The following is a 26,727-nucleotide window of genomic DNA, read 5'->3' on the forward strand; positions in this document are numbered from 1 at the left end:
CTAAGTGCATCCTCCCAATCAAAACACAAGAAGAAGATACCATCCCCTAAGCTATGAGAACACATCTGTTCCTGGAAGGCTGGGTGGTAACAGCCCAAGCCCGTCTTGAGATTTTTTGTATCATGCAACCTGAAATTCTTAAACTACAGCTCAGGAGGAGGGCTTTACTTTTTGATTTTATAATGGAGAGTAGGAGGGTGCTGTTAAGTTTTCTGGGCATCCAAACACTAATAACTATTCTTATGCAAGGAAGAACTGGAGTTTACACACATTTGGTGGCCTCCCACATGACCATGTATTGGGTGATCCTTCACTCAGCTCACCTGGTGCTGTTTGTATGCCTCTTGGCTCTGGCATTTTTACATCACTCACACAGTCAGTCCCAGTACATACACACAGGAGCAGGCTGTGCTGCTTGGCTGAACTGGGCTTTGTTTTATGACTGCTGAGTCATATCTTAAAATTTTGCAGCCATTGTAGGTAGGTCTGCATAGCTTCACTATGCCATAGTGTCATATCTACCGCTGTGTATATTTCTCCTCTCTATCTGCTTGCATTCCTTTACCATTTTTGTCATGGACTTGGCACAAAGTTGTTCGAATAAGTAGTGCAAACCACAGGTATGCTGCCCGAACAACAACTATCCTCTGCCTCTTTTCTCCCATAAGAAAACATTGAATCACTTCTTTGGTACAGAATATTCCCATGGAGTATGTATGGCTCATGGTTTATTTACAACGTCTACATGAAATACTTTAAAACATTCAGGAAAAAAAAAAAGAACTTGCATTGTTGCCTCATGTAAATTTGACATAGACAAGGCTGTTTGCCTGAAAGCTTTCTTTTCATCCAGAGGTGAAACATATGCAGGCTCACTCTCCTCCTGAGAGTAACACAGGTGCTCATCGACAGGGAGGCAAGATATTGGACCGAATGATAACGCATGGCTGCTTTGAGAATGGTCTTCATCTGAGTCTTCCTCCTCCTGCTTGTAAAATGTAAAGCATTATTAAAATTAGTTGTTTACATTACAGTACTAACAATTAATAGGATGACAGCATAAAGAATTAGGAGCTAACTTCCTGGATGTATTCATCAAAGTAGATTACATATATTGAAAGCTTTACGCAGGTCTACACGGGAGTGTTCATGAGAGCTCTTGTGGGGCTCACTGAGTTACTGTGTATTGTCTGCCATGACTAAACAGCACAGAAGTTGGCCCTGCTTCTGAGTATCTCCAGACAGAAATTTCCTTCTGTTTACTCAAAAGCCTTTATAAGTAGCAGCAAAGATTTAAAGAATTTTCTGTACTTAGTAAGCAGTGCAACCTTGCTGGAACTTGTACTCCTCTTATATACCATCTACTCTTTGTATTACGTCCAGAAATTCTGACTGTATCAAGAGTTGGAGGTGGAGATTTCACAGTTTTATAGCTACAAACGTTAACTACCAAACTACTGTCGCTGTCTTCTTCACATTCCTTCATCCTTAGAAGAAAAAGTCTGAGCTTTTGAAACTAAGGCTTAAACATAAAAAAAAAAAAAAAAAAATCCATGGAGTAAAGCTCCTGAGAAGTAACGCAAGGTAATATCAGTTAAAATTTTAAATAAAATATCTGTGTGCATGTGTACAGATTTACACTAGGATTTTTCAAATAAATCTAAAGCTCCAGTGTCACCTAACAAGGCAATAGTTCATAATTTTTAAAATCAACCCAATCCAAATTAGTATTAGATTAGTATTCTTAATGAAGACATGCTAATTAACTTCCAAGTAGCCAGACTGCACTTCCTTTACTCACGGTGAGACCAGTACTGTTACATTACACTGATATATTATTAAAGTATTACAAATGATATGTATGTGCTACATACTGATAAAAGCATTGCCAATAAACTATAAAGCTAGATATCGTGACAGTATATCTAATATATATCTAGTGACAGTATATCTCTTCATGGAAAGAGATAGGCTTCATTCTGTGCTGCATACGTTAGCCATATTAGAAAACTAATGCCAGCCTTTTATCTCTTACGCAGTCATTTGAAGCGATTGCCTCAGAAGCTGCTGCCATACATTGCAACCTTTGGCACGCTTAAAAGTTGAATTTTGCAGAGCATTTGCTCTATTTGAAATATCAACACCATGTATTAACCAATGAGCAGATTCTTCAAGTATTGGTAGTTCTATTGCTTCCAAACTGACATACAGGTACAAACCAAGCACAGCATTTAGTATGTTTTCTTGACAATGGCCATGAATCCTTTCCAACTTACAATTGTTGTGATCAAAGATGGAGTTGCAAGAAGTTTCTTTATAATTCTGTATCTGTCATAAAGAGGTTTCATGAGACTCTTTTCTTGCTTAGTTACCTAAAGAGAAATCATAACAAAATATACTATTCCAAAATTAAAAATAAAGAATAAATAAATAAATTTCTCATGTGCTCCTATAAAGCTGAGAAAGGCATTAGAAGAGTATGACCTGATGTGTGTTTTGCTTCCATGGGTATTTCATGGTGACTAGTTTAATCCATACAGTTTCTAAAAAGGAAAATGACAATTTTCCAATGGAAAACGCCCAATGTGGATTCCTCACTTGGGCCACACCACCCAGGCAGAGGGTAAACTATTCTCTGTCTCCTTCTGAAGATGTTAATAGAGATGTAAGAGCTAAGCTGTGCTTCTGCTGTGCATTGCATTGATAGCTCACGTAGCTGTAACGGTGGCAACAGGTTAGCTGCAGTGACGTGACAGTCTGCCTGGGACAATATACTCAGCAGCCCAGTGGGATGGAGAGCACTGAGAGTACAGCTGTACAGCCTCGGTGGGTGAGCTGGCTCCGTGCAGAATTACTCTGGGCATTCCTCGCTGGAACTGCCTTCCACAATTGGGTTTAACCATCTGCTCATTTAGCTTGCTCTTGCTCTTTTATGAACACTAGGAGCATTCATTTGGAGGAGATTATTATTTTAGATCAGGTATTAAGAGCCTGATCCAGCCACAAATATTTGTAAATACAAAACTAAACCTTATGGAAACTAGTTGTGCAGAAGACAAACTTACTGTATTAAGCAAAAAAAAAAAAAAAAAAAAAAAAGAACAAATCCCACAAGGTAAAAAAACCCGACCCCCAAACCAAACCAAAACGAGAAAAACAACATGTTCCTCAGTGATTAAATGTCAGAACAGAGTCATTTGCAAACTAGTCCACCATCAGCCTCTGCTCCTCAACTCACATGCCTGCCAGCACCCCCGGGTACAATTCCGCTGTCTTTTGGCACTGCAACTGCGCTGCTGCATTGAAGCCCAGCTACACACGCTCAGATGAATGAACACACAGCAGCTTTGAAGAGACACAGACTGGCTGACGGCATGGACAATGGAGTTGCTCAGAAACATACAAATACCTGGTCAGCAGGAGTAAGGGTGACAGCAGACAAACCCAGGCTGATGACACCGCATATGCCTGGCTGATTGAGTAGTTAGGCATGATTTCTAGAGGCATGCTTTGCTGCAGAGCATCAGGGCTTGCCTATCCCACCTAGTCCACATCTCTTCCCCAGTCTTCATGGGTTGCCTATCCTACCAGTCCCCATCTCTTCCATTTGGTTGCAACACATAAGAGCTCCAGGAAATGCCAAAACAAGCCAGACTAGATCAGTTTTTGTTTTAAACCTAGTCAGGGCCCTCTCCGGCTGTCTTTGCTCAGGTAAGTCTGGCTAAAGATGGCGCTCACCCATACTGTACATCAGCAGGGCAAACCTCGTCACCAGTGCTCTCCGCTGTGGTTCAAGGCTGCTGTAGTCGTAATACTCTGAACACGCAGCAACTTGATAATTTTTTCTGATGGGTTCGCTCTTTGTACTCCCAAGGAGGTTTCTACAACAACTGTGATATCATCTGGAACTGATTTTTGCTAATTGCTTTAAAACAAACAAACAAACAAAACAACAGAAAAAAATCCCAAAACTCCCCCAAAAAAACCCACACGAAAGTTTTTGCATTATAGGCTAAATTTCTGATTATTTTCTTGGAATCCCCAGCACACTCCATTCAAATTAGTGTTCTGATAAGACTGTGGTGTGATATTTGTTACATGACAAGGCATGCCATGGGTTGCTAGTTCAAACATCTAAAGTACGGAATCTTGAGGCAGTCAACGTTCGAGTATTGTGAAAATCCATTTTCTGCACTGGGACACCCCTTTGATAGCAGCGAGGCACCTGTTTTGTTAGCCTGGGCAGTCACCGATTTGCTTTCTCCAAGTCATCGCCCCCCAGCTTTTGTAAACTGCATGAGCGTCCCCAGCAGATCTCTCTTTCCTGGACCCCTCCGGCTCTGAACTGGGCACTGGGCCTATGCTTGCCACTGAGCTTGGGCCTTGCTGGCCTCACTCTTCATTTGTTCTTGGCGCCTGGGATGCATGCAGACTCTTCACCCCTTTCCCTCAGGAAAATACATTGTTATACATACAAACATTAAAATTTGCTTCTCTAAGGCATGATTATTTAAGCATGCAACTCTGTGTGGAGCATCTCCAGATTGCTTATTTATTTTCAACAACAAAAAAAAGATGTAAAAGTCTTGCCTAACTTCCATTTCCCTGCTTTAAATTCTTTACTGTCCATGAGCTTTCTGGGGCCTTGAGTCAGAGCTGTTTGGCAGACCTAGGATTCCCTCATGGTGGCTTGGTATCACTGATCACCTCTTTCCTTACGCAGTTAGCATCCCCTTTCTTAGCTGGTTATAGAGCTGCTTCAATCTTGAGAAGGAACACCCTCTGTGAACCCCATGCTCTTTTCTATCTTTGATTCTTCAAGTGTCTTTTACCTCTATATAGCACTAACTCAATTTCTATTTTGTTCGCCTCCTTAGGAAATATAATTTCTTCATACACTTCCTATATATCCTCTCCACCCTTCAGCTCTTGTTCCAAGCCCAAAGGAGACAGACAAAATTGATTTTGTCCAAGATGCAGCGAGATCAGATTCAGATCACAATAATTTTAACAGCTGGCATATTTCTGGACACACGCTGGTGCCACTCCCCATTTCCTCAGGGATTCCTCAGTTGTGTACAGACAAATTTTCAAATCATCATCTCACCAATGGTGGCAATTTTTTTTTTCTTTGTCGCTACATTCAGCAATGAAGCCCCTTGAAAGGATTTTAATTACTAGTTTTAAGTGCCGCTGTGAAATAAAGGAAAACACAGATGACAGGCCATGTCATTTTTGTAGTTCATGTCTCAGATGGTGCCCTATAAAACCCTTCTCAGCTGCTAAGCATTCTAACCTTTCATACGTCGTAGCAGAGCTACAGTATGCATGAGTCAGGTCTGCTGTGGATATATAATCCTCCTTTATCATCAAAACTTGCAATTTCCAATCATGAAGAGAGATACAGCACCACTAGAAACTTGCCTTTTTATTTTATTTTTTAAAATATAAATGAAATTCATCAGTACCAGGCAACAGCATTTATACTTGAAGATTAGTTTGAAATAACTAAAATTATGTTAATCATGTAAAATTCATCTAAATGTATTTAATATATGAGTCCAAAAATATTTGTTAGGGAAGTTAGATAATTTTTAATGTACCTGTCTTTCCATGGTATACTTACAGGTTGTCCATGAATACTCTCAAAATATAGTAGACATTTCTGAAGATTGATTTTTTCCAAAGCCATTTGCTTTTTTGTCATATCCTATTTAAAAAAGTTATTTATAAAATTGAGTCAGGATTTCATGGCAAGGGTACAGGTATGTATCTGTTTAATAATCTGTCCTCTCCAGATAAACGTTAATAATGAATTCTGTTTCTGTCCACACTGAGGTCAATGGGGACTTGGCATTAACTTAGCAAGAACAGAGTCCAAATCTACATGACTGAAGTTTTAAATGAATCCACGTTATGTGTTACCCTCTCAAGGCCTAGTGCAAAGCTGATGAGAGCTGTGGAGATACTTCTGCTGATTAGGTAGGGCCTTTACCAGGGGAAATACCCTGTATTTCTTTGTCTGGCCAAAGTGGATTCCCTGAGGCCTGAACTTGTGCTTTTTCTTCTGGAGAAAGATGAATGAATGAAAATGTACTGAAAGGCTGAAATCTTATTTTTCTTAACTGTCATTATATAAAGATATAATACTTGATTCTCTTGATTTCTTTCAAAATTACTATTCTACATAAGCAATTTAACAAGCTTAAAGTCAGGAAGCAGCATTAGGCTATTGACAGAACACTGCATCCTTATCTCGAAAGTTTCTGAGGTTACAAACTACGGTCTTTGTCAATAAGGCAAGAAGCTTTGTGTGTTGCTTGATCAGAGCCTGCATCTGAAAGGTTTTTCTGGGAATACCAGTTGGCAGAAAGGCTAAACAAGCAGTGGTTCTTGCTTGAATATGACAGCCAAATTGTATCCCATGAGGTATATCATCTCATCAGTTGGGTTTTGGAAAGGTGTGCTCACAAAAGTTGACTGCAGCATATGAGTAGAAGGTGTGGGCATGGAGGTCCCACAGGTATCAGTGCGGTAAGTTTTTAGAACATTTTCCAATGTTTAGGTAACATTTATGAAAAATTGTTATAGCTGAAAAACTAAAGAAATGTTTTTCTCATCCATCCTAGAGAGAAATCAGTTAATGAGATCTCTATGTTACTAACTTCTATTTGTCAGGCCAGTTCATAAAACACAGACAGCATTCCCCATGATATATTATGTATGATTTAGTTGTAATAATTGACAACAACAAATATTCTAGCCAAAATACTCAGAAACTTGCAAAAATGCAGAGAGGACATTCCTCAACTTTTTAATTATTCAGCAAGAAAGAGAAAGAGATTTGCCTTGGCTTGTGAGAAATGAGGAACACAAAGTTTCAGTTACGCAAACAGAACCCTTTTTTGGACTGGAATGATACAGTGACAATGAAATCTCTAAATATCCAATCATTGTGCTACTATGGTGAACACCCCATAAATGCTGAGCACACTAGAAAAAAGTGCTCTCTCTGAAATTAAATGGAAGAAAAATCTGATCATCCAGCAGGAAATTGCAGCTGGACAGTATGCAGGTATGGGGAAGCTGCAGGAAGTGCAGTGCTTTAGTGACAATGGGAACGGAGGTGGGCCTTCTTCCTCAGTCATGGTTCTTGCTCTGCTGGGCTGAACACTAGCAGTTTATTTCTGTTCAAATATCACAATATGAATCACAGAAAGAAGAATGTTGATTTTACAACAGTGCAATTTGTCAGTGTTGGTGATATACCAGTACATGCTTAGGCGTCTGCTGCAGGGAACGCACAATTTAGCTGGTATTTCTCTCCTCCTCTCACTTTCCTGCTCTTCCCAGGAAGGTCTGCCCCTGACACTTGCGTGTTTTTATCTGGGCTGGAACACCAAGGAGCATGTGAAGCTAATGTAATTTTCCACAGTCTCTGCCAGATCACGACAGATCTGTATGAATTAGGGCCAAGTGTTTGGAGGCTTGGAGGAGAGCTCATCCACTGCAATGAAGTAATGTGAAGAACAGTGGAGTTGGGGTGGGGAACAGAGTGGCTTTCTGCAGAAATTAGATGGCTAGGGGTTTTTATTGACAACTTGGAGAAGTATTTTTAATAATTAGTGTCTACTTTTTAAAATTACATCAAGCCCTGAAGAAGTAATGCTCTTCTATATCAAAGGAGTGCATTGCTATTAACTTCAGCAGGAGCAAAAGCTGTTTTGTTTGCTGCCCAAATGCAAAACCAGTGCAGAACCACTAATCACATTTTACCTTAAAGGTCTGCATGAGTTAATCACTCCAAAATTATCTGCCATTCACATTAAGAGAAGAGCTGCTAACTAGAATGCAGGAGTATTATAAAGTAGCTAATTTGTTTATTTATTGCTAGTCCTGCAATTAATACGAGGTTAATTCTTTCAAGAACTATTAAGCCTGAAGCCACTGAATGGTTAGGAGGAAACAGGGGGTGATCATTAATATTGATTTTACACATGAGAAACGATCTCAAGAGGGTTTAGCATTTGGGCGTATTTCATTAGCTCATTTTATTAGCAATCTCAAGACAGGTTTGTATTCAGCTAAGTTTGAAATGGCTAATAATTTCAAAATCAGAGAAGGCAGGTGGAATCACAAACTACAGAATTGTCTGAGACAGCTTAGGACTGTAGGCTGTGTACAGCAGCATGAAGTGCAATGCTAATTAAATAGAAACGCTGTCTCATAGCCAAGGAGAAGATGAACGGAAGTGGGTCAATAAGGAGAGGACAGATACATAAAGGGAAAAAGCCTTGGGGGACAGACTGCAGGTGTTCAAACTACACATACGGCAAAAGTTGTTTGTGGCATATAAAGAAAGGAAAAGGAGACGACACATAGAGCCGAGGTAGTAGTTTGGTTTTCATAACTTGGGACAAAGGTACACAAAGCACCGTATACTCTTGACTTCTTCCCTAGTCAGTGCACTGAACGCTCGTGCCGTTTGAGCTTGCGGTTTGTCCAGGCAGAAGGTGCCAACTCTGAGGACAGGCAGTGTGACAGTGGGCGCTGGGCCTGGCGGAAGCCTCTCACTCCCAGAGGCAGCACCTTGTCTCCATGCAGGCCCTGTGTCCAGGTTCCTAGGGCCTACCAAGCCTGCCTTGGCGGGTGTGATGGTCACTGCAAAGCAGCACTTCACACAGAAATAGTACAAAAAATTTTACAGGAAGGCAAGAAGTGACATGACACATCCATAGAATGATGCCCATTTACTTCAGCTGAGGGTCAGGCCAAGTCTGACTAGCCCCGCTGTGAAAGGCCGCATTTGCTGGTGAACCACAGCTGAGCACTGTGGGGCTGCTGCTGCTCCTCCTCGGTGCGACTAAGGCAGCCACTAGATCCCTAGCCATTAAACATTCGGATTGGCTTAAAAGTCAGGAGTTGGGTTTTGGATTGCGGTTTTAGGGATTTGGTGATTTTTTGAGTAATATGATTCAAATTATGTCTGTTTGCCTTTTGGCTCCTGAACTCCTACATTCATGGTCTTAATCTTTCTTTTTTTTTTTTTTTTTTTTTTTTTCCTTCCTGAAGCCTGTACCTAAAAATGAGGTGAACTATTAACTAAATCACCAGCTCCCAGCACAAAGAGCTAGTGACACAAATAGTAACAGGTGGCCATCCCTTTTTGGGTTACTGAATCATTCACAGGCCAATCCCAATTTTCTCAACATCTTCTCAGTCAGTAACTTTACTCACAGACTTTTTTGTGGAAGGGGTGTTTTGTTCTGAAAACCACATTCTGCTATTTCATATTCAGATCTTGTGGTTTGTCCTCTTTAGACATCTAGGTGGTTCAGGGTTTTTCTCTGCACCTCTCAAGGAAATGCATTCTCTCAATTTTATTTCAGCAGGACCTTAGAGGCTTTCCACAGTTGAACTTCAGGGAAGAACTCAACAGGCTTTTATGGAAACCCTATCCTTGCCCAAAATAACTAAATCTTAAAAAAAAAAAAAAAGAAACATTTAGCTCCTATTAGTTTACTATTAATCTAGCTCAGATTCTGGTACAGGATCTAAATGTTAGACACAAAAGAAATTGTTGCACATCAGAAAAATCTGCAGTAACACCAAAGTTGCATGTAGCTGAAATGAAGACTTTGATCTTTGCTGTAACCAGCAGACATCCTTGATTCATTTCACATCATCAGTGCTATAAACCTCATTCTCCCCTAAAAGTCCAGGATGACTCATAATCAAAACCCAATAATTTTTAATGTTATACTTAAGGACCTACTAAAAGATGTCATTCTGAAATAGATCAATTTGATTTAATTGATCAATTTGGATAATAATTCCTTTTGAAGCCTCTGTTCCATAGCAGTTTCGTGTAACTATTATGAAACACATTTGCTAACAGATAGTTCTCTCAACACAAGTTCTCTCTACAAGAATACAAGAAGAAAATAAATAAGATCTTAAAAAAAAAATCTGAAAATATTAATTTGTGCAAACATTTAATTTACAGTACAGCATTTTCTGTGACAATATTTCAAGGTAGCACTGCCATTGCACAGATCTAGGAGGTTCTCTCTTGGAAAATCAGGAGAAGTCCAATTAATTGAAAAATGAGTGGGACAGAGACCCACACCCAAATTACTCTTATAAGAGAGTTTTTCTGGGCAAGATTTCCTCACTGACATCTGTTTTGGTGTCATCTGATCTCACTCCTTGCATCATAAAAAAATATTTAACAACTGAAAATATTATCATACAGTCTGCACTGTTTGGGTTTTAGGACTAAGTACAGAACAGCGTGGTTTTGTTGTCATTTTTTTGTTTTCTTACAAAGGAGTTCTGGTTATGAAACACTTTTTCCATTTCAGGTTTTAAAATAATAGTTTATAAAAAGAAACAATTAAAAAATCAGTCATGTATGTGAAGCTCAAGATCTCAGAAGCACAGCATTGTTATTCACGGTTCTAGTTTTTATACAGTAACTAGTTGTTTGAGAACCAAGAATAGAAGAAAAATAAACCAAAATATTATCTCTGCTAAGTACTTTCTGCTACTGAAATCCACCCAGAATAATTTCTTAGTTCTCACATAGTTTGGCATTTAATTCTTCTTCACTCCTCCTTGTCCCCTTCACCCCCCTCTCGTTTTTTGTTCATTAGCCAGAGTCTAAATGTTACTGTCAAGATTTAGATTTTAGGTACCTTTGAGGACAGAATTTATTGTCTTGCTTGGCTGCATAGCATCAGGAATAACAACATCATCTGACAGCAAAAATAGCCAAAAAAGAAGTATTTTTATGGCCAATATGTATTGCAGAACAACAGCTTTAGGCAGACCCTATAATCTGCCAGCAGTGTGAAGGTACAGCAGAATTTTAAAATATGTACTAGTTTAAAAGCAAAAATAAATTGCCCAGCCAAGCAAGCATGTTTCATGGAATATTGCTCCTACATTTAACAGAGCAATTGAGAACGTGAAGGAGCAGAGGCAGTGTCAGCACAAGTAAACGTACAAGATCAGAAGGGCAAAGCAGTCTGGATGGTTGTGCTATCCGTGTGATCTTTGTGCAGTGCTATCAACTAGGCAGAGGCTTTCAGCATTTCTCAGGCGAGAGGGGACCTTTATTGTCAAAATAACTTCAGGAACATTTTTAGTTACACAGTTTCTGTGGACTCAAGATAAGATTGCTTTTGCTGTCACCATCTTCAACACACTGGAACATGCACTTCCTGCTCACACAGCCTCAAGTAGGCAGGTTTCAGCATTGCTTGGCAAACAGCTTTATACATGCATCTCTGAACAAAATGCACTTAGCACTATTTGGAAAAAAAATCTGCACCTCTTTTTCTGTGCAACTCCTCATAGAAAAGTCACTTCAGAAAACTGCACTATTGCTCCCATCTTGTGAGAGAGAAAATGCAGTGCAGTGCCAGAACATACAGGATGCACATGCGCCAGCATACCCTGAAACAGCTACACACTAATATCTGCCTCAGATGATGAAGTTCTGAAAGAAACAGCCATACTTGTTAAATACCTTAATAGTCTCAGGAAGGTTGAAGTGTTGCCTTTTCTCCTTTAATCTTCTCAATACACTGTCCATGGTTTCTTCTACTGAGGGAGCTGGTTCCATGCTTGTGGCCTCCTGTGTCCCAGCCTCTTTAGAGGTGCCCGTGCTTTCACAATGATCATTTCTTTGGGGTGCTCTGGAGGTACAGTTTTGCTCTTCTGACATTCTGAGTTTCAGCTCTGAAAGGCAAATCACTTGGCAAGTAAATAGATTAGAAAGATTTGCAAAGAAGTTTCCTCTGAAGAAAGAAAATATCCCTACTTTTTGCATACAATTATCATACCACAGTTGTGTAGGAAAGTAACTCTGCTTCACTTCAACACATAGTATCTTTTAGCTGGTTAAAGGCAAATCTGATGGTCAAGGGATTAGATGTGTCCGGGCCAATGAAACTTACAGCACATATGTACTTCTCTTTTTCCTCCAAGCCCATCTTTGACATAAGAGATGAGGACTGAAGAGGCACTGGGCTAAAGAGTTGGTGTCTGGGTAGGAAGCAGTGGAGAATTTCAGTGGGAGTGAGGTTAGGAAAGGGGCTTAAACAACACTTGAGAATATTTGTGAGAGGTTTGGTGTGGGGGGGAATATGGAAGCAGAGCTCTCCCACCCCCTTCTCCTCACTAAACCCATGCACTCTCAATTGATTCGATGTCTGGATAAGTAAGAACATGTCCAAGACTGCTATGGGGATTGTCATCTAAAGATGAAGACCTTCACAGACACCTTCCTGGACAAGAGGCAGCGCCTCCACAGCCACCTACCCCACTCTCACGCCGGCTCTGCTTGCTTGCCCTTCTGTGCTGTTATGCAAGTGAGGAGGAGAGCAAAGGCCCTCCCCTGAGAAGGTCTGGGGAGGCTCAGCTGTGCTACAGAGCCTGCCATGCCAGCAGCCAGGCTGCTGGAGCCATGTACTCCAGGTCTGCGTAACCAGCCCCACACTTCTCCAGAGCAATCTGGAGCACAACCTTCCCTTCCAGAGGCCACATTGCCATCCCAGCCAGGCTGCTGAGCTGGTCCTCACAAGAATCAGCCACTTTGCTTAAATGACTTCGCTTGGCAGAAGGGCACTTGAGCAACCCAGCAGAAGACATATAGGTTACAGTGTGTCCTAGCTTCCCAGTCAGTAACCTGCCCGGATGCAATAAAGTATGTAAGTATATTGGCTTGACACCAAGCCAGGGACCCTGTAGCTCTAGGGACCTGCACAGAGCAACAAGGAAATTGAATTAAGGTCTGAGTTAGCTCCTGTAAAACCAGGCTTTGTTCCTAGCATATGCCTAGCTGGTGAAGGACCTTGGGCAAGGCAGGAGACCAATTACTCCAAAGGTGTTAAATTTATTGAAATCTGTGCAGAAACAGTAACAATGTTTTAGCTGTGACAGTCTGAGGATACAGGACAGATTTGTAGGGGAAACTCAATAATTTTTAGTAAACTCTCAGAGCTAGGAAGGCTGGACAAGCCTTACAAACTTGAAGAACGACCTACAAGCACTTGAATGTTTTTCTGTTTCACTTGCGCCTGTCTCACGAACCTCACGAGTCTTGCTTCACTTAAAAGCAGTGTCATTAATTCAGGATAATAAAATCAAGAGTGTTCACAGGATCGAGACATGTTGGGTGTGAAGGTGAGGTTGATCTATGAAAGCTTGACCCCATGGCTAGCTGAAGCAATGGTTGATTCAGGGAGATCATTTTCAGAAAGTCAAGGATGTGGTTTGGCCATTTCTGCTCATTTGCCCTTCCTGGATTTGTAACACAAAGTTCAAGGGAAAAAAATAATAGTGATCTAGTAATCAGGCAGCACAGTATTTAAGGGAAAACTTTCCAGAAGAAATTTACTGAAAGATGAGTTTCTGCTTCTTTATTTACCACAATCACACCCTCAGTATCTACATTCTTAACGATGTCCAAAACAGAGATGAAAGACTGCAAATTAATTAGTAGCAAGAATCCATTTATAATTGGGAAAAAAAAAGATTATAGCCTTAAAAAAAATAATCAATCACTACATTCTTCCTGAGGGCAAGCACGTGACACATCCACAGATGTTAACAGAGTGGTATGCAGACAGTTAAGGGCAAAACTTGTCCCTCAAGATACAAGACCAAATCTAGTATCAGGGAAAGATCTGCTTTTATGATCAAAAACGTAAAAGCTTTGGCTGAGTGAGCTCAGTCCTAAAGAAACATTTTGCATCTACATTTGTACTATTACAAGGACACTTTTAACTTTGTAGTTCTGTATTTCAGACACTCATAAAAGCATTCAGAATTACATTGCCTTTTTCATGAACGTTAATAGTGATGAGGGAGAGATGACATCTTTTTTTCCTTCCCCTTTTTAGCCTTGTTAGGAGGGTTGAACTGGCTTACTTTAATCCCTGCTTTCAGGAACCAAGGCAAATCATATCACCTAGTATCTTTGTTGTCATTGGGAGACTTATTGCCTCAGAGCACTGAGGTCAGAAAACTAACACTAAAATATTTCAGGTACACTCACACTTCCAAAAGCTTCAGCAATAAAATGAACCAACATGCTATTATGTACCTTTGAGCTGCCTACGACCTTTGGCCAAATCATTCATCCATTTCAGAACTTCAGGATTGGAAGTCTTGTCACCATGTGAAGGCTGAATGAAAGAAAAAAGGAAGAATAAAACAAAAGGAATTGATGATTACACAAATGGATAAAAGCCTATCCACACACAGTGTCCTAAAAAATGTCCATAGTTCTAACTGCATTGTATCGTAGTATTTGGCTCAATCATGGTACTGATTTATCATGATTTACCTCTCCCCATTGTGGCACAGTGCTACATGGATCTGAGTATTTTGGCTCTGATCCTAAAAAAAAACCCATTTAAGTCCCTGACTAATTGGGTAAGTAATCTCAGTGACTTCAAAAGGACTGATCAAATACCTGATGTTAGTCAACTTCCTAACTGATTTCCAGGATGGTAACTGAAGCACTCTGTCCCTTGTAGGGATAAGCCCTTACTGCTTAAGACAGGGATTCTCTTGGGAAACAGCATTTTACATTTTCGACTGAACTGCTTAATCAATCAAATGAAAAAATCATGTGCAACAGAGTGATTTCAAAAGCAACAAACAACAAAAGCTTTGTATATCAGTTCTTTCTTTCCATTTAGAAATGCCTCCAAATTAAGAGCAATTTGCACTGGATCTTCAAAACTCAGATATTTAAAATAGCAGAACGATTTTGCAAAATTAAACCTCTGAAACAATTTATTTTCTGGTCACACTGCCATGACTGTCTAGGTATGAAGTTTTACTCCAGAGAGTATATGATGGCCATAGGACAGTACAATTCACAAATGCACATTTCAGTTTGCAGTCATTGATGAGATTACAAGGTAATACACAATTTGCTTTATTTTCACTGTAATATAGACATAAAATAACACAAACTTCCCTGTTTCATTTTGTATACATCCTTAGCATCATGGATGTTTTGATATATTTATACTGCACAATTCACATTACACAAACTAGCTCGATAGGAGCAATGATCTTGCACACTGCATAGAGCATGCCACTGACCTCAAACATCCCCCTCACAATTTTTGTTTCTCTAATTTCTGCCATCAGCTTCTATTGAGCCCTGTGCTTTGGAAGTTCACAGGAGTCTGCCTGAGTGGCGGAATCTGCACAGCAGAACATGTTTCCAAGCAAATGACTTCTACAAAGTAAATAAGTAGTTTTCACCTTTTGAATCATTTTGGTTCACAAGCCTGTCATGTTTCACTGATCATGTTTCACTGATCCATGCTTCTCACACATCTAGAAGATGGATATTTTGCAACAAAGGTATTCCAAAGAAAATGTAAATTAGAGTCTCAGAACTACTGCATACACTGAAAGATGATAAAAAGATATTCCTCCATTGATGATTTTCCTATTTCATCTTTTACCAAAAACACCCTTTCTCCCATTGTTTTGCATAAGTTTAAACACATTAGGATTCTTGCCTGCCTCTTGCAGTATTTCACCTTATCTTTTCAATTTATCTTACCAGGTATTTTTTTTCTTGCTCAAACTTTTCTTCATACTTCCTAATTTTTCTCTTGAGACTCTGAAGATGCTTGGTAAGTTGTGCTACTGTTTGTGGTTCTTTGCACTCTTCACAGTTACATCTAGAAGAACTTCTTGGCCTGCAAAAGCCAAAAGCATAGTAGCTGGATCAAAGAACCGGCTATAACGGACCATGCCTTATTTCAGGCACACTTAATGCTTTCCTAGCACTTCAGCATTTGCAGCTAGGTTCTTTCACAGGACAGAGACAGTTTAGTTTTACAAAGTAAGCGTAAAATAATTGCTTTTGCTTGAAGTGCCCCTAGGGTATACTAATGAATTCACCTTCTGTCTTTCACTCTTTCTTTTCAATTAATTGTGGGATTTCTGAATATTTTTCAAAAGTTTAATCTAGTAGGTCACAACCTGATCCAATGTTTACATTTAGCACCCACATCTTACTTCACAAATCTTTCAGCTGTAATGGGAGACTGCAGCAACATGACTTGTAAGAGTAAGCTCAGGGAGTTACTTACTACCTTGAATAATCATCATTTTGAAGGCAGTTTAGTTCCTGATTTTTTTACATTTGCAGATCAATAGATGCGATTATTATTCATATGCAGCTGACAGCTATATACATAAGAAAGTTTGATTTCTGTCTGAAACTCACAGCTTGGTTTCTGGAGGTCACATATATGGACTTCATATGTTCTGTGACACTCTCATATCTAGTGAATGATTCAAGCTATAGTTCTATTACAGCTGAAATTTTTAGTATTATACCCTGACAGCCCTCTCTATCTTATGTTCACTCATCAGACTAATTACTAACTAACATTTAAAACTGTCCTTGCTAACTATAATTAACAAAGACTTCAAAGAATGGTGTACTCCACTATGACTGAAAAAACACTAGATCATATTTCTGGTATTGCAAATTAACCATGTCAAAATATGCTACAACACGAAAATTTCTTGTTTATGACATAACCGTAACTGAAAAAACATGAGGAGTCAAATGGCGTGGATTGCACAAAAATTATTTGAAATATATAAGAATTAAAATATATTTTCTTACATCATGAAAGGTTGAGCACTTGGTGGAGAAGGGGCAGACTCTGTGTCTAGATTAAATCTCTGGCTTTGGCTAAAGATAGAACAGCGTGGTGACACAAGAGGATTGTCTCCATCTGTAATGTGATACAGCAGTCGACTGGTCCCTAGGGAGTGATGTTCTTGTGGGCTGCTGTCCATGTCATTCTGCCAGTCTCTGTGGGCTGGCACAGGCTCTAGAAGGAAAGCATAAACCAATATAGACTGAGGGTCACTCACCAGGAATTCAGCTGCCTAGGTAAGTGCAGATCTATACTTACAGAAATATTCAAAGCACAAGGATTCAAAGTAAACAGCAAATAGTTCAGCAAAGTATCACATGCAGGATGAACATAATACTGAGGATGAGAAAATAGAAAGGAATGTTACTGGCTTAAAATAAAGCATTTTTGAGTTCTGCAGGAGGAGGTGGATGCGTGTTTTTGCAAACTGTGAAGTAAAATATAAAGATGGAGAGTTTCCCAGAATAGTAGCATCAATTATATTTTCATAGATCTATTTGCTGTTGAAAGCCACACCCCTGAAGAAGACAATGAATGTACAGAACAAGTTTAATTTTGTGATTTAGCATTTAGCCCTGTGGTCAAGAGAAAGGCATATCAAAAATATAATATGTCCTGATGCTAAGAACCTCCAGTGCTGCTTACAGTGTCCTGCAGAATTTCATTAAGGTTTGAAGTAATGTACCCATGGGTCTAAAGAACACAAGATATGAAAATAACAACAACAACTGATAACATTCAAGGTAGTTATTCAAGGTAGTGTGCAGTGACTGCTACTTGGAGGAGTCGTGCTTATGATACTATGTCAATATTGTCTGGGACTGTAAACAGAAACCTTGCCTCAGGTGACTCAAAAGGTAAAATTTGTTTTATAGAGATGGTCAAGCTAGAAATTGGAGTGATTTATTCTGGACTGAAAAAGCAGGAATTGGTGAACCTCATCACACTAATTCTGCTTATGGGTAACATGGAAAATAATGCGCACCTTACAAAGCCTGTCTCCAGGGAATACCATCTTCCCCTCGCTGTACCTGGGTACATTAACAGAAAGAACCATTGAATCTTCTTCCTCACCCACAGTGGGTGAAATGAGTGAGGGTGATTCAGCCTAGTCAATATTTTTGCTATCAGATGGTTGTGCTTTAAAGCACATTATACTTTTAGGGAGAAACACTATGCTCTCGTTAAAGCTCTCCTGAAAAAACAGTTAATATACATTAAAGCAAAGAAAGTGCTCTGTCTCAGGTTTCTCTACATCAGTTTCCATAGTACAAAATACTTTACACCAGCTACCTCTAAAACCATGTATATATACAGCCTTTGAATTAATTTATTTTGTATTTCCAGGCAGCATGTGTGTTATTTCTGATCAGTATTTTATTTGCAATATAGCATGCATTCTAACACATTTCACAGACTCTTTTTGCTCAATGAAAGCCTAAAACTGCACAGAAAAAAAACTGTACATGGATTTACTCACGGAAGAGCAGGCAAGTTTAGGGAAGTTTTTTCACCTTCAGTTTCTTTCCTTTTTCACCTTTGTACTTGGACATGACATTCCCATGGTGAGTGGGTATTTCTTTCAGGATTTTAATGGAATCTTTACGGGACATTTTATTTGACCTCTGCCCAACAAATACTGAAACTACAAATCCCTGTCACTGCATTGGGACAGTGGGGACAAACGAGCGCTGAATGGCGCCCTTCATAAGCAATCATTGATTTAAAAAATAATAGTTACAACGGCCTAAAATGACATTTTATCAGGCACTATCCAACTGGTTTTGCTTTATGGCAACAATCCAATAGTACATTGCATAATCACAGTTTTTTCTGTCATGACATATGACTTTTGTATCTATAAGTTCATCTACTCCAACAGCACCATCAATTACAATTATGTTAAGCACTTTCACAATGAGATGATGTAGTTGATTATTAATTCTAACCTAGCGTCTTTCCTCTAAGTACCTCATACTCTGTAGGTCAAATTCAACTCTCCAAGATACCAGAGCAACACTCAAAACTTCTAAATCGTGTATGAGATTCAAATCTTCCCACAGAGAGATCCAGAAAGGCATCCAGGAGAAGCAAAGGTAAAGCATTGTACTAGTCATGGGAAATTATGTGCGTAGACGAAAATGGCTGGAATAAAAGTGTTCTGCAAACACAAGTGTTGTGCCTTTCAGACAAGTAATCTTTCCTTATCCTGTAAGACTTAAAAAAATTAATAGTTTTGGTTGGGTTTCGGTTTGGTCTTACTTCTGAAAAAAAATACTGTCAATGAGAAAAAACTGGCTTCCTGCCTTTTATTTCAGCATCTTTGAACTTCAAGAAACGTACAATCAGCATGAAGTAGGTTGACTAAGGGTAGTTTCACTATTTCTCATGCTCTGTTATTAAAAGGAATAAATGCTTTTATAGTCACATTAAGTAGCAGTCTCCTCACTGTGCAAGGAAAATGATGTTATAAAAAAAATCAGCCAGACTGTGAATGACAGGTGGAGGAAAAATGTTTCCAACACTTGAACTCTGATTTTCTGTGGACCTAGAAGTACTCCTCTTGCAGGAGGCAGCCTGTACTGCTGATAACCTATATGGTCAGAGGCATTTGCTCCTTTTCACATTTACAACCAGCCAATTTTACTAGGCCCAACCCAGTCTCAGAAATGGAAGAAAGGCTTGTGTTCAAGACTAAACACTCCTGTAAGATAAATGCAGAGGACAAGCAGTGGCTGGAGCAACTCCATTGTAAAGCCAAACACACAGAGCTGCAGAGAGTTCAAGGAGGTTTTTTATTCAGCTAGCAAATGAAAGGGAGACAACCTACATGCCAGGTGAATTTGGGAATATTTCCCACAGGCCGGGGCTCTTCCATTCCCTTGGCACTAGGACTTCCTGACAGCATTGCTCTGCGAAATCTTGCAAACTAGTGCAATGTTGGTATGGCCCCAAGAAAGGTTTTGGTCCCAACCCTACCACAGATGCATTACATTACAAGGTACTGTCCAGGAGTGGCCAGCAAGTCATTCAAACTGATTCATTTATGTGGCCCAATTATCATAACAGCAGAACATCTCAGGATGATGACAAGTTATAACCAACCCCATTTTTAATTAAAACTTGGGGCCATTATCCTGATTTCAGTTCTAGATCCTAAACAAGACACAAAGCATTATCCTGAGAGTAGCCCACGAACTGACCAAACATCTACGTGTGTTCATGAGTCTGATCTAATTTTAGCCTCTATCTTTGCCAAAACTGGGAACTAAAGCCACCTCTAGCCAAGCCAGTAAGTTGCCCCTTAGCCTCAACTATTCCATCTCGTCTACTCAGTCCAGCTCCATAGTGACAAGAGCTCACCACAGCACTTCAAGCCAAGATCTAGTATCTTATAATATGGAGCATGCTTCATGATGTGGACTTCAACTTTGATCATACGACAAGTCATATAGTACAAGTCTGTATTTCTGCATGTGATGTTCTTTAAGTAAGACAATAATACACTGAAATCTGCTGTATATAAAAAAGAATACACCAATGTAATGTGTTCATCCCTCAACACATTATGCCTGTGAATGCCAGTATTAGGATTTTTAATGTAAAAGCCATTTAGAACATTATGTTCAGCTGCTCAAGTCACTCACACTCTGCTTTTTTTTTTCCCTTAAAAAAAACTAGCTTAATATCCCCTTGCAATTATTTATGGTCGCACTTTGCCAGCTCTAATTCAAGTTTTTACATATTCAAAAGTAAACTGGAATTGCTGACTTTGATGAGAGATAAGAGTTACTGTTCACCCCTTAAAATTTGCATACTGAAATACCCCGTCATTTTACTAGTCTGTTCTAGCTTCATTCCCCATGCATATAATGTATTTTTTTCTAATTTTTGTTGACTGGGATGTGAAACAAAAGAAATTAAATAGACTACACAATCATGTTTGTTTAAAAATCATACATTATTAATATTAAACATTTTATTGCCTGATTCACTGAGCAAAGGCTAGTAACTAAACAAGTGGTATATATGGCACATCCTCTAAAAACTGTGCCCAGCCTGATACAAATCTCTGGACTTCCATCCAAGTTCCAGTTGAAATAGCCAAAAGTCCCGTGTGACAACTGTACCTAAACTCAATGTATCAGAAGATTTCAGTAGTAATTTCAGAGACAGAATTAGGACTAGCTTTGTCTGTGCAAAATGACAAGTTATTAAAAAACACACAAACCACAAAGCAGATGTTAGCAGGAATGAGGGTACATTAAAATCAATTAGATATGTAAGCTTTAACTAAGGTACCAGTTCGAGCTGCTGGAGTGACAAGCATGCTCTGAACTCTATGAGAGAAATGCTACATCATCCAGTATTTGCCTGTGTAGCTGGAGAGAGGCAAATAGGAGACAGAGAGGGTATCAGAAGTAGGGGTCACTAACTATGAATTAAAAGACAGTCCAATCACAGCAAAAATAAGCAAATGAAAAAATTATTAACCATCCTAACAATGGATTGTGAAACTACCAAAACAAAGTAATTTAGTAAACTACTGGAAAAGGAGGAAGAACCCACCCTGCCATAAAGGAAAAGAGTCAGTGCAGATTTTGGATGGGCTGCAAAATTTCTCTGCCAGTGCAGCGCAAATATGAGCTCTGTCTCTATGTCAGATCCATGCCAAGGTCTAGCACCAGTGAAAGTTCCATTCCTGTATCCAAGAGCTGTTACGGTATTTGCCTGGCTGGGCTAAAGCATCCATTTTATTTATTTTATTTTTTTAGCTAAAACCCAGGATATTTAGTACTTTTAACATTCCTTTGTCTTTATAATAATTTGGATTCTACAAACCATTTTCCTTAAGTGTGCAATGCAAACCTCAAACTTCGTAATTTCTTTTCTATTTGTGATTTTTTTAGGTAAATAACATACTGTTATTCCCTGCTGAAAATTCTAGCAAACAGCTTCTGAACTAAGTTTTTCTGAATCCAGCCTTTATTTTGACATAAAACATCAATTGCAAACGGATTGTTGACCTATCTGCCTTAATTTGGACCATACATGGTAAACGATTTAAGTATTTGTATTTATGTCACTTGTCTGTGAGATGTATTAGTCACATTGTCTTTGACCTATTTTTCTGATTCCTCTTCTGCTGAGCATCACGACTCCACCAGCCCTGTGACTACAAGCTATGAATTGACAAAAATAGTGCTGAGCCTTAGGGCTATTTATTTGCAAGGACTGGTTTCCGTATTGAGGAAAGATGGAGAGATAAAACGCCACAGTTTGCCCAGACGGGTAATAATACAGGTTCATGAATGATTAAAATCCACATGCTGTAAAACTCACCTTCACTATCTCTCTGCTGATGCATTAAATTAAAATCAATAATAGGAGAAATGAAGTAATATTGCTCTGACAAAAAGAATGACAAAAATAGAATTACATGATGTGGCAGGTGATCTCACACAATACAGACATAGGAAGTAAAGAGTGTAAATTTAGTTGAACACCAAAAAAAAAAAAAAAAAAAACCAACCAAAACCAAGATTAAAATTGAAAAGAAAACAGTCAGGATTCTTAAAACCTCTCTGAAAAGCAAGACTCTCTGTCAGAAAATCAGAAAACCAGAAGGTTATAGCCATTAATTTCTGTTCTTTTAACAAGTATCACCCCTTTCTACATTACACAGCATTTGCATCAGGAAACGGTGTTTTGCCTTAGCTCTGCACTGTTTCCCAGAGAACTGCAAATCTGATATTAAACTGCAAGTCACAAGGATTTTTTTATCATTGCAAATGAGGATACATCATGACATGAACACTCACCTCCACAACTGGCCCCATCAGCTTGCACACTGGTTTGGACTGATGAAGGCGCTGGATCCTTGGGTGCCGGCAGCTGAGGAGTTTCTTCTTGGGTTGGCAGAAATGCAGCACACAAATCAGTTTCCAGGGCTTGTAGCTTCAACAAAGAATTCTGCAGACAAAAACAGAACATTGGGCTAGACAGAGAACAACAGAGTACAGCGGTAGCTCTTCAACTCACTGAGCCCATTAGCAGCGCCTGCAAAGGGGTGTTCCACTAGCAGCTCTGAGAGGACGCGCAAGAGAACAAACACGAGTTTCTTGACTTCTGGTTATTTAAGTCCCAATTTACACGGATTATTCATGACACGAGGGAAAGAGGACTTCGTCAGCAAAAGGCTATTTATTCTAGGAAGCCAAACTGAGGTGGTGTCCCTATTCTTTGTCTTGAAGCAATACATTAAGCAAGTATTTCATTCATTGGGCTGACATCACGATCTGATGACATTATGTCCCTCCCCATTTACCATTCATAAAAAAACCAAATCTCAGTCTCCAGCCAGTGAGTTCAGTACATGGCAGTGAACAAAGAGTTACTGAGAACATGCTTTCTCATGGGATTCTTGGAAAAGATATTTTTTAATTGGCTTTTCACGAGATATTTCTTTATGTAGACATAGCTTTTATGTAGGCTGCTGCTGCTTCTACAGGGCAACTGTATCATTTTCTATCTGCTGCTAAGGTGAAATTAACAGATATTTGTCACTTGCTGCAGACAAACCAGTGAGTACAAGGCACATTATCTACAGCATCATCACTTCCAGCTACTGTGTCATGCTTGGTCCATTTCTCATTGTAATCCTTAACGCTGCATGCAATACTCAGCTGTACAATCTGACACAAGCATCTTGCTGTGATGTAAATGCTGTGAAAGCCCTAATCACCATCTGACTGGGCAAAATGAGTCACTACCGATGCCCCGCTCATTCAGTTCCCCTCTCTCAAGGGAAATACAGCTTGTAACATAAAACAAAATCACACAAGGCTGTCTTAATAATCACACACACTTAATAAACACACAGAATATATGTAAAATGTTAAGTCATACAAATGGTACATATTTGTGAAGAGCATTTTCTGAAAAAAAAATCTGAATTGCAACAGAAAAAAAAATTCCTCAAGTTTACATCCTGAAAAGCTCCTTTCCCCTCTCTGTCAAAGGCCTGAAACTATTCATTTAACAAAATAATTAATTTATTTATTGTAACAATTTCCTTCGTGTGTAGTGAGTAGCTTAGTATGTCTTTGCATGATTTTTATTGTAATACAGCCCTTTTAGAAACTCAAGGATGTCAGTGGTTTAGGTAAAAAAATAAAAAAAAGAAACTAATTCGGCTGAGAACAGCAGGGAAGACCTTCAGCCTCAATTCTTTCACTCCTTTTATAAAATTCAGGTGATGAAAAGGGAGCAGAAAGTAGCTCTTTTAGGAGACACCTCAAAACAGGGAAGTTTCAAAAAAGCACAAGATCACCATAACTAGATACTGTGACCGTCTATGTGCTGTCAGGAGTGCTTCAAAATCTATATCCCATTCCACAAAACAAACACTTGGACTTTGGCCTCAAATTAGGTCTAAAAGGAAATCCAGGAACACCTTTCTTGTGGTCCCAGAGCAAACAGGAGCTCTAGCCATTCCTACTAGAAACAGCTTGATCTTAGAGATATGTGAGAAAAAAAGTGGCTTGTGTTGTACATTTATTTTAGAATTAAGTTCTTCTCATCTGTTGTTAAGACACATTCTGACATCTTATCCTATAATATCAGGAAAGAAGTGATCACAAGATCAAGCACAGATTCCTTTGACTTGTCTGCTAGAAAAGCGTGCAAATGTCCCCAACATGGGCTTTATCAGAGAACACACCAGTATAACGAATTCACTCAGCTTCTCTGTTCACAGCCATATCGCCTCAGTGCCCATTTTACATGTCAGTCCCAGCAGTAACCTGGCTTCCTGCTTTTCATGTATTTAGTAGGCTCTTTAACACCAATTTGAGCATCTTTTAAGAGGTACTTTCAAATTCCCCTTTAATCCTCTACAGGGCTTTCTTCAGTTAGAGACAGAATGATGGAAACTGTCTCACCTTCAACAGCTTTCAAGTGGCAGTGAATTTTCCCTGTCAAGAGAAGGGTGCTGACTTGAGTTGTACCCTTGGCACTGTTTTGGGAAGGGTTTTCATGACATGACAGGCCTCATTTTCCACTGCCTCTCATCCCAGCTAGACCCAAACAAAGTGGCTGTGGAATTATTACAACAGATGGGCAGGATTTTAGTCATTAAAGTCATCTATCAAAAGATGACTATACCAGTCACAAACCAGTGAGGACTCTGATCCCAGCCCAGACCTTATCATGAGAACTGCTGATCGCAAGTAAGGAGAACACAGGCAACCGTACTAGAAGAACATATCAAGAAGGCAAATATAGCCGAATGACTGACAAAAATACCTAAACTTCAAGGACTGTTACTTTAAGCATTTGACAAAAAAAAATCCCGTATCAAGAAAATACATTTACTTTGCATCACTATTTCTTATAATACATAAATATTCATGACAAGTTCAGTATAAAAGCATTCACACAGACTACACTGTTAAACACTGAATTTCAGCAATGCTTATTCTGTTTATATTCATTTGCTTTAAACAATATTTTTCACCCATCGGTGGAAGGTGGGTGGATGGCATATTTCCACTCACTGGCAAATACTAAAAAAAAATCATATAATAATAATATAAATACCTTATATAATTTTGTGAATGTGCCCTTGACAGGGCTTTGATATAGGGAGAAAAAGCGTAAGTAAAATTGATCATTTTGGTGTTACCAGGGAGATCATGGATCTAGAGTATGCCACCAACCTCATCTTACTGCTAAAGCACAGCTGAGTAATATGGTACTGCCACAGCGCACTATAGGTGAAAAGCCACCATGAGTTTATGGGAACATAGGTAAGAAGACACAGCTTTAAGCAAAGGCCAAACATGAAGCTGCCCAGGGTCACCAGCTCCTGAGGAACAGGAGCATCCCAGTAAATGGTAGGGATGACCCTGCTGCTTGCCCTGCCGCGTATCCTGTTCTGCCCCTCTCAGAGGGCTGCTTGAAGTAAAAGCAGTGCCAGAGCAGTTGAGCTGGATCCTGCCAGCCTTGGACCTCCCACTCTGTGGCAGAAGCAGTGCAGCCCCCTGTTTCTGCAACTGCAGCCCAAGCAGAGCAGGAACATGCTCTGGGAGAGGACACGGCCATATAGCAGCAGCTGGCAGCAGGTTTCTCTATCCTTGGGGCTCACTGGGGGCAGGTCAATATGCTACCAACTGCTGGCAAAAGGAAGGCAGGAGGAGAGAAAAATAAAGTCTGATCTCTGTCTTCATCTTCTCAAACATCCCAAGTTCATGTGAAATCTTACTCACCACTTCCAGCTTCCACCTAATTCTCCAATTCTTTCCAGTACCTGTACAGCCCTGATGTGTCTGCAGGCCTCCTGACACAGTGGTGGGGATGTGTACTTTTCTATACTGCACACACTCAGCAATACATCTAACCTGGAGGTGAACCAGCCTGTGCATATGCTACTCAAAACTCTCCCATGGTGCAGACCTGCCACTGGGGCCCAGCTGGGCCATCTCTGCTCTTGGCCATATAAAAGCTGTAAAACATGTTAGAAGCAAGTACAAACAGCTAAAATACATGGAGAGGGAAATGTTAGGTCATGGTGGATACCACCATAAATTTTAGTAAGCTTTTATGTGGAAAGCCAGTATCACTGAAGTAATTTAAGCTATGACATATTATATCAGCTAATGATCTCAATTCAAATACTCCAGACTTTATGCTCATTCCAGCTTTACTCTGATGCCTAACACTAGTGAATCTGATGCAGTAATTCCTCATCCACGCTAATGTAAATGAAAGGACATACTAATATTTAAAATGGATCCTTAAGTTTCTTCAGAAAAATAACCATATTGTTGCCTCTTACAAATAGTATTTTGCAAGTTTGAGAAAGAAGCCATTACAATTGTCTTGGACAAAGGTTTCTTTTCTTATGTCCTCTTAAAGTAACTGGCAATACAAAGAACATGAGCTATGCCAATTCTGCTAGAACAAGAAAAATCATCCTGCATTATTCCAGATCAAAGATAACAGAGAAATA

General features: G+C 39.5%; 1 protein-coding gene across 1 annotated transcript in view; it reads right to left on the minus strand.

Moving 5' to 3' along the window:
• Positions 1-26,727, minus strand: part of FAM13C (family with sequence similarity 13 member C) — a 129,274-nt gene that overhangs the window by 1,687 nt on the left and 100,860 nt on the right. Inside the window, 9 exon segments of the mRNA XM_086466674.1 lie at positions 789-988; positions 2,277-2,372; positions 5,627-5,710; positions 11,534-11,745; positions 14,114-14,195; positions 15,599-15,737; positions 16,679-16,889; positions 22,059-22,124; positions 22,538-22,688. Coding sequence (XP_086322800.1) covers positions 789-988; positions 2,277-2,372; positions 5,627-5,710; positions 11,534-11,745; positions 14,114-14,195; positions 15,599-15,737; positions 16,679-16,889; positions 22,059-22,124; positions 22,538-22,688 — 1,241 coding nt within the window.

This window comes from Leptosomus discolor, chromosome 6 (assembly GCF_034619465.1).
Source record: "Leptosomus discolor isolate bLepDis1 chromosome 6, bLepDis1.hap2, whole genome shotgun sequence".
Classification (NCBI taxonomy): domain Eukaryota; kingdom Metazoa; phylum Chordata; class Aves; order Leptosomiformes; family Leptosomidae; genus Leptosomus; species Leptosomus discolor.